Source organism: Pundamilia nyererei, unplaced genomic scaffold (genome assembly GCF_000239375.1).
Source record: "Pundamilia nyererei isolate P.nyererei 1_Seehausen unplaced genomic scaffold, PunNye1.0 scaffold00174, whole genome shotgun sequence".
In the NCBI taxonomy this organism is placed as follows: domain Eukaryota; kingdom Metazoa; phylum Chordata; class Actinopteri; order Cichliformes; family Cichlidae; genus Pundamilia; species Pundamilia nyererei.
The window spans coordinates 286,176-305,637 of NW_005187575.1; the positions used below are offsets into that span (position 1 = coordinate 286,176).

The window sequence follows — 19,462 nt, forward strand, 5'->3', positions numbered from 1 at the left end:
TTTGTTTGTTTTTTTTAAATCGTTGTCATTTGGAAATGAGATCGCACATAAGTATGAATCGAGATCGCGATTTTCTAACGATTAATCGTGCAGCCCTGCTTACTACTCTAAATTAGCAATGAGAAACTGGAGAAAAGGCTCCTCAAGGAACAGCAAGACTGAAAAATACCCCAGGAAGCTAACATAACCCTTATTTTTAAATATCTACAAATGAGCCAGAGCTTTAAAATCCCATGGTTAATGCAAGGTGGTTTTGGGCCACGAGAATATTTCCATAGTTCTAGTAGCCGTTACAAGCGCCAGCCCCTTTCTGGGAGTAAACTGCAGCATCTGAGTATTATTGTAGTTCTTACAACTCCATTTTTAGCTTTCTTGGTATAATGGTAAATGGACTGCAACATATAAAGTGCTTTCTGCTACTACTTTTCTATTTTGAGTATGTCTCAGTCATCTAATCAAACAGTGCTTTTTAACATTTGCAGACACACACATTGATGCAGGGTTCAGCATCTTGTACAAACTTTTCCAGCAGTTTCAACTCGTAACAATTCACCTAAACATGCTCAAAGAAGACTCGAAAAGGCTGAGCTACACTTTGTTTTAAGTAGTTTAAGATGTCCAACTAGGCTAAATAACAAAACATGTCAGTAATCCAACTCCAACATCCAAATTTATTTCTAGCCAACACAGTTTAAAGTCACAAGACATATCAGATGTTCCACACCGCACTGGCTGCCGGAACCAGGCCTACGCATTTTATCTCATGGTCATTACACAGCTAATCACAGAAAATGTTGTTACCGTTAATGACTGTTAAAACAAACTTCTTTTATTCCATTTTAAAGCTATATTACAATACAACTAGTGTCGTCACTCCCTTGATTATTTCCAAGTCACCTAAAGATGTAAAACATTATCATCTGCTAATTACCTGAACCCCTGACTGGACTATTCAAGTTCCAGTCTTATTTAATGAGTTCTAAGGCCAGGTCCACTGAATCCTTTTGGATTCAATTAGGCTTTGTGTAAGTCAGAAACCATTAGCTGACTGAAGAGCGTGATCCTCAGAGGCTTCGGCCACAGGTGGCACCAATCCTCATCCCACCACACAAACACGCACATCTTTTATTAGTGGCTCATCCTTTTCAGTGTCATCCCCTCAACAAGCCCATTTTGACCTTTCCTTAAATTAAACCGCACACTTTTTCAAATGGGCTACATTACAGTCAAAGAACAACGATCAGACACATTTGACTGACCTATTAGTAAGGACACAGCAAATAGAGACAGAAAATTTTACACTTGGCAGAAAACAGGCTGTTTCAAGCATGCACTATTGAACATAACCCAATCCAGATATCGAGTTCTCCAAGGTGTTTGTTCAAGTCGCTGTATATCACTTATATCTAGTGGTTTTTAAAGGTAGTTTCCAGGGTTCAGACTGCGGCCTAACTGGGTGCCTGGCACATTTTACAAGGGTCCAATCACAGTTCTATTCACACACGGACAGGGGACACATTGATGGCAGAGCAAGTCTGCACTGAACTCAGCTTTCACTCCTCTTAAACTACTGAAATAAACAACTGCAGCCTTCAGGTGCAAAACTGCAAAGGTCTGGTTCAGCAACAGTCACATCACAATTCTGGTTTAATGTCCACAAAGTTCATAAAATACCTCCAAACTTCTGTTTCTTTGCCAAATACTCCCACAGGACTGGTTTAAAAGCCACAGAGCACCCTTTGTTTAGGCGAAGCTGGACATAAGGCAGTTATGCACTATGCCTTGGAAACTTTGAAAGACTGTCAGAAAGTCTGAAGATCTAATGCTCAAGACAACTTGAAAACATACAAGAAAGTCTGACTCCTTTGAAGTGACAAAGCAAACAAAACCAAGTATAATCTGTCTAATTCAGAGTTAGGGTCAAACTCAATCCCAGCAGATTATCCGATCTCACTGCCAATTAATACTTAGTGCCTCATATGATCCCTTTCCAGAAAACCTATTAGCAAATCTCAGCAGGTTCCAAAATTACAAAGCAACTCTGCAGGTCACCTCCACACAGGCTCCTGCTGTTCATGCATATTCTGCATGTACTTGGAAATCCCAGAACAGAGTCATAGTTCAGAGTGTAAAATATTTCAAATGTAATAATCTTATTTTTTGCAAAATTATCCAGACTAAAAGATCACTATTAATTTCTTAATAACATGGCATGTGAATGGAGAAGATGCTCATGAGGACCATGAAATAACACAGAAACTTAAAGAAATTCAGCATCTGCAGTAATCATGCTAAGCTCTCTAAACAGGCTTAGTTTTAACATTAACATACAGAGCCAGGTTTCAATCAGCTCTCCTCCCAATCACCTACTCACAAGCTCACTATGGCTGGTCAAAATGACCTTTGTTCTGATTTGAAGGCTTGTAAAGTCAAAGGTCAACTATAGGTTATTATCCCAGCCCTGTTTGTTGAGTTATATGGTCCATATCTGGATCCCTTGGTCCATTAGGCGATTTGAATACATTCGGTTTAATTCATTCATTTTGTTTCCCCAACTTTAAAATAAATAAATCTTCATTTCATTCCATGAAAACAAAACAAAAATCCAAGTGAACATAACATCCGTGCTACTGAGCCAAACTCAAATGTTGTCTGACATTTTAGCAAACAATCATCAATAAATAAACAGAGTCTTCATGTTTAACATCACGTTGCAACTGCTAAATCACCAATGTAGCTACTTGGATCCAACCAAGCCCTTGGGGAAGAAGGCACACAGGCATGAGAACAGAAAATCCTTCAGTCAACTCAGAGTTGACTCGAACACACTCCGACAAACTGAGATTCGAAAACAAACTGCCCAAAAAAACCAAAACCAGACCTTCTGCATGTGGATTTAAACATCTGGTTTTAAAAAAAGAAGGGCATAAGACTTCACACAGGTCGCCATTATTCACCGATTCAGGGTTTAAAACTCTATGCATCACATTTATTATGAATGCAGCAAAAACAAATGATCACAATTATTTAGGGGGACAAGCACGTACAACACTAGCATCCATTAGTACAATACATCCAGAATGAAGCTAATACTAATCAATTATCTTCTCTTGATAGTTACAGAAAACCAGAACCGTAGCTTTATGCTCTACATCACATGTAAATTAAAGTCCTTGTCATGCCTTCAGTCTGTGCCAACCATTTCTTAAAACTTTAAAGAAGTCTGCACAAAGGATCAATTCCTGAACAGTTTCAGTTTCTGTTTGTGGAAGCGAAGGGCCCAAAATAATAGACGGCTAGCTTAAACAGATGGTGGCTTATGGATGAAGTGAGAGGCTGCAAGGGCCATTGTAAGTTAAAAATGATTCGGTGTACTGTGAATCATGCAAAGAGAGTAGAGTCAGAAATATATAGAGTTGGAAATGAGCACTACTGCCCCTCTTTACCTACGCCTAGTTTTCCAACAGGCATAAATCTGGGTTAAAAGTTTCATTTGATCATTTGTAATCATGCTGAAGTGTTCAGTATGTCAGATTTTGGTTCATGATCCTAATTCTGAAATTGACTAGATAACTTGATAAGAGCACACCAAATCAACAACAATTGTCACTGGTGAAGCATGAGGCATTCTCTTCCCATCGATCAAAAGTGAGCAGCAGTTTCCGTTTAAGGTTCCTATAGAAAGAGCACAAAAGCAGCAGGACTAAGTCTGTGACAACAGATACGTACCGGTGGATTTCCATTTTGGAGGCCAGTACACATCTCTGACTGAGGATGAAGCTGGAGGCTTTGGACTGTGGACCAAAAGACTGGATCTGCATAGCTGCCCACAGCCTTCCTGCTTAAGTAACTCAGCCAGCCCCAAGCGTGACTTCTCCCCTACCAGCCCTTTCCGGCTCTTGTTGCAGTTGCTTCAATTTTGCCAAAGTAATATCCCTGCTACCAAACAGCTCTCTTCATCATGCAAAGCAGGGTGCCAGCCACCCCCCTCCCCCTTCTCTTTAAAGCCCCCTTCTCAGGGTGATTCTTTCCTTATGCGTACATGCGACGACAGCAAGTCAGCCAGCAAGTCGGCAAGCGAGGGAACCGTCTAAACAGTCAGCCAGCTGTGTTTTTCCCATGGCAGCGGCACCAGCCAGCAAATACGCACACGCTTTGGTCTTGGCTTTTCGCCGCCGTAGCGACAGCAGAGGTATCCAGGCAACAGGCTCCTGCACAGCCCACTCCTGCGCTCCTGTGGAAGAGGCTGCTGTGGAGAAATCCACACGGCGGGATCCAGCAGTTCACAGCGGCTCAACTCAGGATGTTGCAAGCGGGGGCTGGGGCATGAAGGGAGATATCCTTTACATCTGTCGCTCTCCTTCCCCTCGCCGCTTCTGCTACATCTATCTCATACCTTTTGTCTCTCACTTGATCACCCCTTCTTTCATCTACCCCTCCCCTCCCTCTCTACTTTATCGCTGTGACCATCCACACACTCCCTCTCTCACCATATACCCACCCACCCAACTCTGCTCTCTCACTCTCCTAAATAAATAGACTAAAGAGAGTGAGCAGCCAGATGTAGTGATGTATGGCGGAAGTGGAATAAGGATTAGTCGAATATTTCCATCTCTGTTGTCACAGGAGGCAGACATTCGCAGCGACCACGCAAAGTTCTTCATTTCTTTATTCAGTGTCCTGGCCTGCTTCGGCACAGCTAAAATCCTTTCTTTCACTTTCAGCTATCATCAGCTGGCATTGTGCCGAACAATGTAACATCAACATACATACGCTATGAATCTACCTAACAAGTCAAAACGACCCGCATTGGCGCTCCTAATCAAACATAATATTGGATGGAACATGCGGCAGCTTTCTATAAAGGCTCATGTGAAGTAGAATCTGTATATACTGTGGGGGGGGGGCATTTTCAGCCGACATTTGGGCTTTCCTGCTGTGCTGCGATTCGCTGTTCTGCAGCCTGTACCAGGTTGTATTGGTTGCTATGCCAACTTTTATGTTAAATTGGGAATTTGGGAGTCTTTTTTTCCCCTGTTTTGTTACAAGTATTAAAAGGAGTAGAAGAGCAGATTCACAGCACGCAACCTCCTGCCAGAAAAGCCCCAGCTTTGAACTAGGAATCATTTTGCAGTGAAGTGACAGTACTAACCATCGGACAAACATGCCAACCAAATTAACTTATCAAGTAGTTTACAGCTGGAAACTGAACCTTTCACCACCTTCAGTGACCAATCAAATTTGGGGCATTTATGTCTAGAATTGAGTTTCATAAATTTGCAGGGCCGATTTCATGCTCATTTAGAGATAGATATGTGCCTTTCATCACACATATCTTTATTGGAAAAATTCTTTATTTTCCTTAGGAACAGACTGTAAATGAATATAAACAAGAAAAACAACCTCTGCCTTTTTTCCATTTTAAACAAATGTATCAATGTATTTCTACTATACATGATTGACAGTGCCTTTTCCAGTCCTGAAGATGTGTCTTCCTGAGCAGCTGTCGTGATAAATGATCGACTTGAACACATTTTCCTTTTTTTCAGGGTTAAAATTAGAGTCGTGCTTCACCCTGAAGGCTACAAACTAATTCAAAAGTGGATGTAAATACTACAAGAGCTGAAAATAAAGGACTTTTTAAAAATTATTTCCCATTGGACAGCTGGCTTGACAGGCACTAAATCAGCCTCAATAAAGCAGCGAATTTCTATCAGCACAGAAGGGCTGACATGTGCTTTCAGGGCAGGACACAGAAGGTATAAAAAAATACACTGAGACAGACACACAAACACAAAATACACAGGGTTCCAAGGGCAGACTGTACTCTTGGAGGTCGGAACAACAAGAGCTGGAGGAGATGCATATATGCGCTTTGGTTCAGCACATGAAATCAGACACTGAGGCAACACTGAAAAACTGAGCACTTCAACACAACACAGGCATACAAACATACGCTGTCATTGTCTCATTTATAAAGTCCGATATACAGCTTTAGATTAAAAAATAAATAAATGTGAAGACGTATATAATTACATTAAAATTCCGGTTCGTCCATAAAGTACAGCTGCCAGTGTAAGACAGAACTATTAAAGGGAGAGGTAGCATGTGCCCTGGAAAACGGGGCTTGACGAATGAAAGGTCTATGCAGAGAGCAGTTTGTCACACTCCACTTAAGCACTGAGTCAAAAGCTGCCGAAACCATGCTCACACATCACAAGCTATTACAATCCATTTGGGAGGGGTGAGGAGGAGGAAGAGGGCAGTGTGAGGCACCTGTAATAAGCTATCAGTTATTTCTATCTGAACACCCGTTACAAATGACTTTGGCTGATCACTACAGCCAGTAGTGACTTTGAAAACATCCAGGGTTGTAATTTGGCAATTAACAACACTCTCAGAATTACAAAAGAGGCGAGGTTATTTTGTTCAGAAACACTCCAAACTGTGTGTTTACAAAAACTTCCAGAGAACAGAAAACAGCAGCAAAACCCAGCACTGAACAGCGTAGGCAACAACAACAGATACGCCTTTAAACAACAGTCATATCAGCATAAAGGAGGAGGAGGGGTGGAGGTGGGTTGCCAAGAGGCTTATAGATGTGCAGCAAGTGTGGAAACCTTGTTTAGGGCACCTGTTCTGGTCATTTCCATCGCCGCAGTTTTATATTTCGACTCCAGTTAATTAGCTTTGAATGACTGGCAGTTCAGCTTTTTCCCATGTATTTATCTTAAACTGCGTCTTGGTGCAGTACCTCTGCCTTTAAATTACCCGATTATGCTTCACTGTTTCACAAATTGAAAGATTAAACAGCAGGTGGGTGGGACTGCTGTTCTCAAAGCTGTGGCTGCACGCCTGAGATGACCATAGTAGGGATATCCCTCTCTATAATATCACAGCCAGAAGTAGAGAAGACATAAATAAAAAAATTTTTTTAAAAAAAACAACAACTCTGAAGCCTGAGCTTTTGGCTCACATGGATAACCTGTACACATGCTGAAACTTCAGCCAACTTAATATGAGCATCCACCATGCCAACAATGGACAAAAAATATGGAAAAGCATAATGTGCCTTTTAAGACTTTATTTGTATAGAACCTTTAGTAATACTGGGATCCAGGGAAACGGGAAAAGGTGAAAAGAGGAGCAGTGTAAGCTCTGAAAAAGAAAGAAATGCTGCAAATAGCTCTACTAATAGAAAGAGAGAAGGAGAAGAAAGAGATGAAGTGAGCAGCACATCTCGTCTCCCCCGAGGCCTGATGCCATTTCAGGTTGTGTCACCGCAGGAGGCTGCCGAGTACAGGTGGCTCAAATGCCACAGACAAACATACACACAGCTCATAAACCGCAAGCTACGTCCCACACAGTTATTTCAAAAGCTAAATAAAACAGCGACGTGCACACATTGTACTGTATACACTGAAAAGAACAATGCTAACAGATTGTATACCACAAAACTCCCAAACTATAGCTACACCACAACGGCTTCCACAGTGTCAGTTTCACAAAGTCTTACATTTAATACAAGAAGAGTGAGTAATGAAGACAAATATTTAGCAGTCATCAACAGAGCCCAGCTGATGCAGGATTTCTAAGGCTGATAGAGATACCAGTATTTGGAAATGTCAAAATACCGGTTATACCAGCTGATGTAACCAGGCACACAACACAAAGAGATTTGCCCAACATTTGTTAGCTGTAGTTCGTCTGGGATAATATGAGATTTTCAATGTTTAAAAATAAACTTGTGTTACTGATACAACAAGTCGTGGATTACTCATTTACTGCTCGGATCAGCTGGTTGTTGTAGCGATGTTTGAAATACCACCGAATGCCCTCTAGTGGATAAACTATTCAACATTAACTACGACAAAATCGTTGAACTGCTTTTGCCCAGTCTCATTTTCCTTTTTAAAAATTTTCTGTCATAAGCATTTTTCATAAGCAGGGTGTTTTTTTTATGACTGTGCGGGTTTGTTCCTGGAGAGCTTAAATTACAATGCATCAATTATACATGTGTGAAAGGCAACGTAATTCATGCACAAGTAGTATAACCAGAATGACTACTAAGCTGTCTGTGTCCACAACAGAGTACAAGTCAAGTTTAAGTCACACCAGCTTTACACATTGTAGAGACACCTGTGAGTCGAGGCACAGGTCACAGTGACACATTTTAACAGAGCAGCTAGTGTTTCCTCAGAGCAGAGTAACGATGAGTCAGGGGTGGATAAATGGCAGTAGAAAATGAAATTAAGAATTAAGACCTCTATTGTTTGCAACAGTCCAGTATTAACCCTCTGATGGTCATAGTCAAAAAAGGGACCCTTTTGGGTCCCGAGGACCATAAAAGGGTGTAAATTTTGACGGCCATCTGAGGGTTAAATCCCCCAAAGCTGCATGATTTACCTTGGCTTTTTCAAAGAAATAGAACAAAAAAAACCAAAAAAAACCCAAAAGTATAAAATCAGTCAAATCACAGAATTAGATGGTACTTTTACTTATTTCTAATCATTAACTATACTCTGGAGAGAAGTCCTCCTCTCTTTGATGTTAGAAATTAATATTTAGAGGTTGTGACAGGATCCAGCAATGATTCCAGAAAATGTATTTGTTGAAAGTAACATGAGTTAAAGTAACATGTTAAAGTAAGTTAAAGTTACAAGTTAACAAGTTAAACAAGTTAAACAAGTTAAAGTAACATGAGTTAAGCCCATCTTCAATATGGACAAATAAAGCAGGGTTTTCATCAAATATGAGTATTTACTTTCTACTTCTAATTTAAATAAATCCAATCTGGAGATCACATGATCAAACGTACAGTATCAATCGTAGCAGTTCTCCTGCTGGTGCTGAAACAGCCCTCCTCTCTATTTACACTCAACAAACAGCCTCCTGTGTGTCCGTGTGTTACTGAGGGACGAGGATGACATCATCAGGCTGGTCAGCAGTACTTTTTGCCTCAGCAGGCAAGAGAGGGGGGGGGGAAAAAAACAAAAAAAACAAAAAACAAAAAAAAAACTATAGCTGACTAAGAGGAGAGGAGCGTGAGGAAGAAAGGGAGCTTTAATTTTTTTGTGTATCTATCTATCTATCTATCTATCTCTCCAGTTATACTGCAATAGGTATAGGCTGATGGGGGATTCCCATGATGCACTAAGTGTTTCTTCTTCACTCACTATGTGTTAATAGACCTCTTAGTAACATACTTGTTATTAATCTCTGGCTCTCTTCCACAGGATGTCTTTTGTCCCATCTTCCTTTTCTCTCCCCAATCGGTTGCTGCAGATGGCTGCCCCTCACCGATCCTGGTTCTGCTAGAGGTTTTTTTCCTGTTTAAAGGGAGTTTTTCCTTCCCACTGTCGCCAAAGGGATGTCATATGATTGTTGGGTTTTTCTCTGTATGTATTATTGTAGGGTCCTTACAAGATAAAGCACCTTGAGGCGACCGTTGTTGGGATTTGGTGCCGTATAAATAAAATTGAATTGAATAGAATTTTCTGAAACTGTCATATGTAGGAGTATTATAGGAGTATTGGAGATATTTCGTTCATAGCAGACTGCCATGTTCAAAATAGTTCAATTGGTGACTAAAGCTCCTAGAAGAAGTCAGTTTTGGGATTACCGAGAGATCAAGGCAGGACATTTGAGACTGAAAATTTTGGACAGTAAAGCTTCAAATTAACCATAACACAATATTTTATGGATCATTCTACAGCCCCAGTCTCCCAGTTCACATCAGGAATTTTCTTATGAAGTCGTGAACACTTGCTTTAACTTAATGGAGTCACACCTAAACTCCAAATGCTTTTAGTGAGGTATGACTGGCCTTCTGAGCCTAATACCTACATTTGTATGATTCGCTGTATGTGTAGTCTGAATGGGACTTGTTATAGTGCACAGGACAAGGCTTACAGTGAGTTGTATGTGAAGCTGAACACTAAGGAAGGAGAAAAGGATTTGGAGTAAGGGGATAGGGAGAGAGATCGAGCTGGAAAGGATGTACAGCAGATTAAGGTTAGTGATGGAGATGTACTAACAAGTGAAGACAGTGTGCTGAGAAGCACATAAGAAAAGGAATGTCGGTAAAAAAAAAAAAAAAGTGGTGATGAGGATGATGAGTGGAAGCAACATACCTGTGGAGGTACAGAGGTGTGTATGAGAGAGGGCAATAGATTGTTTAACACAGTCTTGTAGAGTGGGAAGATGCATGGCCTTCTCTATAGTGTGTTGTATCAGAAGTGCTGTAGTAATTACAGATGGATAAAAGTGATTCACTACACAATGAAAGGGAGTAAAGAGAGGAACTGTGGATGAGTCAGAAGTGGCAGAAAACTATGTGCAGGTGGTGCAGGGCATGTATGATGACAGAAGACGATGTCTACAGCAGGAGTGACAGATGGTTTCAAGGTGGGGGTGAGATTACATCAGGAATCAACAGCTTCTGGTGATGGACAGCAAAACAGATAAAGTCAGACAGGAGTCTACATGGAATATTATGTTCACGACAACGCTGCTCTGTAGACAGAGTAGGGAGCAGGTGGAAGAGAGCCTGGAGAGGTGGAGGTATGCTCTGGAGAGAAGAGGAATGAAAGTCAGTGGAAGCACGACAGAATACATATATGTAAATGAGAGGGAGACCGGTGCAACAGCGACAAAACAGAAGTAGTAGAGTTAGCTTATGGTAGTGAGACCTTGTATAATGTGGAAAAGATGGCACTAACAAAAAGACAAGAGAAGCTGAAGGTGACAGAGTGGAAGATTTTCTTTAAGAGAGAGCAGGATGGAAAATTAGAAAATAGATTTGAAATGAGTGTATCATAGTGACAGCTAAGGCTGAACGCTCTGGAAACAAAGTGAGAGAGGCAGGGACGGCTTGAGGGACAGACACCCCCATTATACTTCATGAAAAAGTTTAAATAAAAGGAGCATTTGGTACGGCTTGGAAACAAATCACTGAAGTTAAGAACTTTAGCTGAAAGCAACAAAATTTAAACTTTGACGATTACATGAAGTTGATCAAATATTTTACTACTGTTGGTTTTGTTTTTCCAAGAAAATCTCTAACATGAACTACTAAGTTGAGTTGACTTGGTGTGTGGGACAATCAAAGTGTCACGGTAACTCTGAGTACACACTGTCAAAGAAAATTAAAAATTACATGGCTGCTAGTCTCTGCTTGGCCAACAGTCTTTGTTTCTGTATTATGACAGACAAAGTTACAAACAATATTGTCATGAGTGACTGAGTCAGCTTTGTAAAGACTAGTGATTAGTAAAGAGGAAGATGAATTAATGTGGTACCAAACAGTTTCCCAAGAACATCAGGGAGGGTGACAGACTAGAGGGGCAGAAATATAGCAAGAGAAAAGACAAGAAAGCTGGATCATGGTGGAAACCTCTTGTGCTGAGCCAAAGCAAGTGCCTCCCAATCAAGCAGTTTCGTGTAATTTGGGAAAAGGACCCAAAACAAAAACAAAAAAGCCCCACACACCCTGCTGCTGAAACACAGACATGCATGTCTCTCAAGGGATATGAATGGCTAATAAGCTACAGATCAAGTGGCAGGCAGGTACGCTAAGACTGCTAAGGAGGTCTGTCCACAAGACAAACTAGTGATATCAGTGGTCCATTTAATCCCAGACAATATACGAGTATAGTCACGGTTCTCACAGCACACAGGGTGTGAGAACACTGCCGCAGTACACAGATAGCTTCGCATTACTGCACAGACGGCAAAACTGAGTGGAATACAGCTGAAGAAAAACCAGCCTGTCCTTGCATACCTCTCCCAGGATGTTTTCAGGTACATTGAAAGGCACATGGATCATTTTACATGAGAGTGGACCGAGGAGAAAAACCTGAAACCGACAGTGTTCAGCAGAAGGCGGATGCTGGGTGGGGACTTTTTTTCATTATTTTGGTATTCTCATCTGCACCTTGACCTTCTGCACCAACCTGTGGCACAAACCCCAGTTTTAGAAAAAAAGGATCAAAGTGCCTCACAAAGAAAACACTAATCGACTGAGTGTTTTACTCAAGAGATTCAGCATTCAGCAGTTTTGTACCATGTAAAAGTCCTCTGTTTGAATTCTGCTGTCATCCACTCTGACATATTGGACCCAAGCCTTCTCCAGCTAATGGCTATATGACATTCAAGCATATTACAAGCTGTTTAGCAATAGTTCAGTTCAGTTCATTTTTATTTCAAACATGTGCCTTCACAATCATTACAAACTATTATTCCATTATTTGTTTGAAAAGGAGTAGGCAGAAGTATTTACTTATTTGTCCCTACCCCCTCAAGTTTTACCTCTCATTCATTTAATTGTTTTTTTTTGTCTTAAATTAAACAAACAACATATGCAACAAAAATAAAACAAAACAAAACATACATAAATCAAAAACAATAGCAAAGGATAAAGAGAGTCACTGCAAACTTAGACACATAAGTAAGAATGCACCAGGCACACACGTCAGATTTTAGGCATAAGAGTTAAAAGGTATCAACATCAAAGGAAAAAGTAAATATCAAAAGACATTTTTATGATAAATAAATGCCATTTGTGAAGTTACTGAATAATCAAGGTTACACTACTGAACAAAATTATAATGACTATGATTTTTTGGCTATAACCAAGTAGCAAATATATTCAACATGAATATCTGGAGTTTAACAGCAAAACAGTTTATTGGTCTGTGAAAATTCCAAGAGAAAGCAGTTTGCTTTTGTTGCCTTCAGTGGTGATTTAGGTCTGAGGTTTGAAGTACAGACATAACAGAACAGCACGGTGCTGTGTGGGGTGGGAGCATAACTCTGTGTTACTGTCATTTGACCTGCAATGCTTCTGATGTCCAGCCTGGACAATGATGTCATTGTTGCTGGGTGAACCATTCTAGAAAGAAAAAAAAAAGAAAAAAAAGAAAAATGGGGCAGCAGGTGATCTGCAGATGGATGCCAAGTCAAATTTGCAGTGTTGTGAATGTGGGGACATTGAACAAAATACCAGTTTAAAATCACTCATTTAGCTACATTACCTCCACTTATTACAGTGAAACACATTTTGGAAATCACTTTTATGCTGCCAAGCATCCAAATGAAAATGAAGGGAGACGTGCTCAGTGGAACAAAGGGTATAAAAATGATGTGGCGAGCAGATTCACAGGGCACAAATCAGCAGTCCTCACACTAATGAGACAGCAGATATTTGCCAACAGGAGGAGAACTATCACCACAGAGATAAAATACCCCAAGTCACCATCACATACATTTTTAACAACAACCCAAGAAGGACAAGCCTGCAAAGAGGTTTTTAGAGTCCTTTAGGAAAAACAACGGCAGCTCTAGAAGCAGCAAAGGAGAAAAGTACCCTGTCACCACACGAAGAGATGAATCCTATCCTGTAACCGAGCTCCAAACTCCCTCTGATTGGACTCTGAGTTTAACAGCTACTGCAGTTCTATAAAAAGGAAAGCTCCTCAACTGGTGAGAGCAGCTTTTTTAGATTGGGGGGCTCCGAATAATGAATGAATTTGTGGATGCTGATAACAGCTGCAGTGAGCGTTTCAGCTGAACTTTGAGTGTCCATGGTAAATGGCAATGGTTCAGCCAGACAGGTAGACGGGCAGAGAGACTGAGCTCCACAATAATCACACTTCCCTGAGCCTATACTACAAATACTTGCCAACTCTGCTTTGGAGATGATAATACTGTAGGTAAAGACATAGAAAATGGTTAATATGGTTAACCCCGAAATCCTACATCGGCTCCATTGCTATGGCCGGCTGAAACTTACGAATCACGAGTCATCCTGGCGTTGGTAACCGCTCAATCTGGCACTTCCACCAACTGTACAAGAAAATCGGTCGCTGGGAAAGTTTGGTCTAGTGTTCACTTTCTCCACAGGCTAGCTGACTGAACAGCTGCTTTGGCCTGGCTCCACGACTGACTTGACTCCACAAGGGAGAAAGTGAGAGTGTACGGGCATCCACCCAACCACAAGGCCTGCTGGAAGCAACCCCCTCCCCATTTCAGCCCATACACCCACCCGGACTCACTCACCTCACAGGAGCCTGGGCTAAAAGTGGAGCAGCTAGGTGGGGGCATGTAGGGAGTGTAATGAGTCAGGGGTTAAAGAATCTTTTTCTACAGTCCAAAAATAGATACTGTGACCTGCACACATCAGCTTAGCTCATGTGGGGGACTGTCAATGGTCTCCCAATTCAAGGTTCAACTCCAAGACATGTTTTACCATCTATTACCAAAGAAGGAACCTGAAAACGAGCGTTAAAATCCTTATACAGGTTTTTAAAAACCCGGACAAAATAAAATAAAATGTTTTTTGTCAAATGAAATTAATCCATTGGATTAGACTTTATTTATATTCTTAGGATATCCAGTCAGGTAGACGTTCTGCAAACAGAAGGACACAATCCACAATTATGTGCCGATATCTGAGAGTCTTTGGGAGTTTTCCCACTCTGCTTACAGTTTAAACAGTCTGATTGGAAAGTGAAAACAAAACAGAGATATTTGTGCCCTTCTACATCTCTCAACAAGTTAAACCATCTGCTAAGGCCATTCCAGTCACAGAGCACCTTATGTTTTAACGGCTTTATAATTACACAAAACCACAACAAAAAAGAAGGAAAAACAAACAAACAAAAAAACACCACACTTCAGGTCTACAGAGGTGCTGCTGACATTCTGCCTCTGCTGCATCACAGAAACACACGACATAAAACTAGTTCTTCCTTCCCCTCAGAGTGAAACGATGCAGCAGGGATGTCTCCATTCAGCACACTGACATTGCACATTAGGGAAAGCACAGCTGCGACTGTTAATAGTAGTTTTCTCCCCTTCCTGCGTTTCATTAAGCCATGACAGAGCCAGCATGCTCAGGTTCATACTCAGGTTGCTGAAACTAAAGGGTTTTTTCCCCCTCCCCTCCCCCCTCTAATCATTTTTCACTGACAAAATACTGAACTCGGGGCAATACGCTCATAAAGCATTTCTAAATTAAAAACAGTCAACTGTCTTTTCCCCCAGGTAAACTCACAGGTAAACACTGCAGCAGTCATCACACAGTAGGTTTAATGCCTTAGATCATACATCTTAGATCGTCTCTAGAGCATCTAAAGCCCCCTCTAACAATCAGACCACTAAAGGCTGTGACTTTCTTCAAGTGCACAAATGTGAAAGTATACAGAAGTTTCACTTTTCCCATATTTCAAACTTTTCTATGTACAAAGAGAGTTCTTGTACAGGGATCAGAGGGGCAGATCAATAGGATTTGACATAACCTAGACGGTTTGAAGGAAGTCTGAAGGATTGAATTGGAACCTTTCATCGATTCAACAATGCACATTTGAAACTCAATGCGAAAATCTCAGAGTTGCCTAAATTAAAAAGTAAAGGCCTTCAAAGGCCATTTGCATGAAAGTATGTGAACATTCTCAGCCTTGAATTACTGTACTCTGCTATTTAGGGGGCCTGATTGCACTGAAGTACAGGAATGATCTGAAAGCTACTAGATCAATGAAACTGCAGGAATAGAAGTCCTGTGTTTGACCTCCCACTGCCTGACAAAGCATACAGTCAGAGTGTTTCACTCTATAGTCCTCAAAGGAAAGGTTCTATGGACAATTCTCAAAGGTGCGTCAGGTCAATATAGAACCCATTTTTCAAAGAGTTTTGCAAAACTATTGATATTAATAACGCCCACAGATACCAAGTGAGCTGCAGTTGGCATTCAATTGCTAGTTTTAGCACGCAGATCATTAGTGTACTATTTTGGAGCTAGCATCGACAACTGGATTCTGCACTGTGTACTACATTGCATCTATTTTGTGCAACAACTTAGAGACCAGCTACATGTTGTATATCGGAATATCAAAATGACAATATAATTTGACTTGGGTGTGACACAGCAACCATGAACACATGAGTGGAAATTAGTCATCTAGCTTCCCAAATTCAAGCTAACATGACCCATTATATTAACCTGTGTATAATGTCACATTATACTGGTTTAAGACAACAACAGATCATTAGCTTAGGCTGTTTTGGATTCAATCTGAAACCCCGCTTTTTGTCATTTGCTGACATTTGTGAACTCCTACCATTCTGCTATTGTCAGATAACGTTCATTATTGTTGACACTACGAGCTGAAGTAAGAGCTGACAAAGATTATGTTTTTATGATACCGTATTTTCCGCACTATAAGGTGCACTTAAAATCCTTTAATTTATACAAAAGTTGGGAGTGCACCTTATGTATGAATTCTGGTTGTGCTTACTGACCTCGAACTAATTTTATGTGGTATAGGCGCTCAAAAATCTGTCAAAAAACGTTTTAGTACGACTTTGGTGAGCTACGAAGTTGCACCGCTTGATGGATTGTCGGAGCATTACGGCTACCGCAGTCAAGAGCCTCGTGGAGTAATCTGGGTCCAAAACTCCATCTACTTCAAGTCCCAAAGCCAAACGAACACTGCGTCATCAGTGAGAGTTAAGAATAGTCTAAATTCTTTCATATTTAATAAAATGATCAGCGTTGCTGCTTTACCAGGTGTAAAAATTAAGTTTAACATCCAGTTTCATCTAGGAAGTTAGCTCACTAGTTTACACCTAAACATGATATAGCATGTTCCGACTGAGCGATCTCTGAAAGAAATTACAGCTCTGCCATCACTTCCAACATAAATGAAGACAGAAAACTAAACGGCTCTGAATTTTTTAGGGTTATTGAAGTTGGACTAGCTGGTATATAATGATGTGCTGCGTGATTGCTAGCGACACAGCTATGTTAGCATAACATAAACACAGTGAAGATGGAGCATGAATGCTAACTTTTTTCACTGGATGAAAGTTATCGGGAGGTTTCCCGATGGTTATTGACAAATGCAATCGCATGGCAGGATGCTGTAAATGGACCAAACTTCAGTCAGGAGAACAACTGAAATATTCCATCCACAATACGAGGTTAGTCATAGGGCTTTTCAATATAACCATATCTATCAGATGACGATATGAAAATGTCTATCGTTTCATATTACACTCTCATTTGATTCGTGGCGTCGCAAAATAAACTTTTTATGGCAATAGTTTTTCATCGTTTTGATGGTCACTGTAGTGGCTATATTAATTTCTTAAAGTTCTCTCTTTCTCTTATATTTAAAATAACCACACTACGGATGGACAAGTGACTGTTTTTATGCGTTGTCGTTAGCAACAACGATGTGCGGATGTGTTAGTGATGTGCGGATCGATCCTGAAATATCGATTCCTCCCATACCAATCATTTATGTTCTAGAATACATTCTCACATTAAAATATCGATATTTTAGTAATTTAGATTAAATTTGTAGTTTATCATTAACAGGAACACAGTGAAAAGAAACCATAACATTCAGATTGTCTACATTCAAAGGAACTACTTCCTCTTCCGCCTTTCATAGTCATGTGCGAAATACGGCTGTCTGTCTCGCAGCCCCTTGGCGTGTGCACTCACAACAATGGCTGAGCGTAATTGGAGTCATGTGCGAACGTATTTTACCTCCACAAAAGCTGAAACGTGGTTTGCAATAGTGATGGGATTTATGGCTCCTTTCAGAGAACCGGCTCTTTCGGCTCGGCTCACTAAAAAGAGCCGCTCTTCAGGTTGTTTTGTTGCTTTAATGAAGTTATTATTAACAATAATATAAAATTATGCACAAAAGGAAATACTAATGTAAAAAAAAAAAAAAAAAAGGTTTTATTTATATATGTTTATATATAAATATATGCGGTGGCCCCTAGAGACAAAACACGTACAAACTCCAAAAAGCACGTACAAATTCCAAAACAGTTAACTGAACTTCCAAAACAGAGCTACCTAGATCACTTAAATTACACAATTGAAAGCATATGTGTATTGTTTGTGTATTTATACACAAGCACTGATATATATTCAAATAATTAAAAAAAAAAAGAAAAAAAAAAAAGTTCATTTACCTGTTACTACCACACACCAAATCCGGTCGTTGGTACTTCCTGGCTTGTGTAGCCACTAGGTAACAAAAGCTCAACACTGCACCTAGCATTCTGGAGCACTTTGGTTGTCTTTTGTACGCGTTTTGGAGTTTGTACACGTTTTGGAGTTTGTACGTGCTTTGTTTCTAGGGGCCAACGTAAATATACTTTTATTTATTCACTCCACATAAAATGTAATAAATAAATCATATAATACAAAAACCAACTATTCACATTTCAACTTTTAACTATTTAAATTTTCAGCTTTTCCCTTTTAAACAAATTTAAAGTGAAACAACACAAAACACTGCAAACCACAACACAAAAAATAAAATTAATATAAATGAAAATATGAAAACAAAAAGAACATGCATATTCTCTGTCATATGGGTTTCTGAATCCTTTATGATCCTGCTCTGTTCCTGTGCTACTGCTAGTTTAACTACCGCCCCTCCCCCCTCTTCCCAGCTCAAAGCACAAGGCTCGCATGCGGAGTGAAGCGGGAAAAAAGTGCAAGAGAGGGTGAGAGAAAGGGAAAAAAAAACAAAAACAAAAAAACAAAACACGGCTCGCGATAAGGAGCCGGCTCACGTCGTTCACGTCAAAGATCCGGCTCTAAGAGCCATTTCGTTCGCGACTGACACATCACTAGTTCACGATACATGTGGCAAAAACGTGAGGTGTTGTGGCCACACTAGGGAGATAATTCAAAAGAGCTGTTGGGGGGGGATAAATACATTTACAGTGTTTATTTATCGAATAAAATACGTTAAATGTCTGGAAACAGTGGGCGTGTCCAAATTCAGAGGCTGCTTCCACCTGAGGACCCGGCCTTCGCGGTCTAAAGAAAGCTGGGTAGTACGTCACGAGCTCCCTCGGTGGAGTGAAACTCTGCCGTCTGCTCCTTGCTATCTAAAATATAACCGGGCGCTGGCGTAAACTCTAGACTGTCTCACTTCTGTTTTCAGTTTTCTGTTTGACGTTTATTCAGCTGTGTGAAAACCCGGAGGAACCCTCCTGAGGGATTAATAAAGTTAAATTTAATTTAATCAAATCTAATAACTTTAATCTCAGCCAAACTGAGAACAAATAAAACACTGAAAAAGCCAAACAATAACATTTTTAAGTTATCTAAGTGACTTATATATCATGTTTAACCCGAGTAGCGAAAGACCGCGGGGGTTTGAAGCCGATGTGTCGGTCGGTTCAGATATTTGAACACAGCTACATTCTTACCTGAAAATATGTTAAAAGTTTTTTTGCAACCCAGAAAGAGAAATAAGAGTAATATTAAAACGAAGTAGCTGCCGCCGTTGTTGGAGACTGGAATTGGCTGGGTTGCGCTATGAATTCTGCATATAGTTTTTCAATTTTGTTGTCTGGGTGGAAAATCTGAAGAAATTCAGGAGAATGGTGGCTCCGGGAGATTTTCGGGAGGGGCACTGAAATTCGG

At 40.4% G+C, this 19,462-nt stretch overlaps 1 protein-coding gene across 6 annotated transcripts in view; it reads right to left on the bottom strand.

The window, feature by feature from the left end:
• The window catches only part of enah (ENAH actin regulator), a 144,043-nt gene that overhangs the window by 73,791 nt on the left and 50,790 nt on the right, over positions 1-19,462 (bottom strand). For 4 of the 6 annotated variants that reach the window (XM_005746168.2, XM_005746167.2, XM_005746166.2 and 1 more), the window contains exon 1: positions 3,730-3,864. The exons of 1 other annotated variant lie outside the window; for it this stretch is intronic. In XM_005746168.2, the coding sequence (XP_005746225.1) occupies positions 3,730-3,821 (92 nt within the window). In that variant the 5' untranslated portion in view covers positions 3,822-3,864. Of the gene's footprint in view, positions 1-3,729; positions 3,865-13,792; positions 13,947-19,462 lie in introns of those variants that run through there. One more of the 6 variants, XM_005746169.1, reaches the window with a different exon arrangement.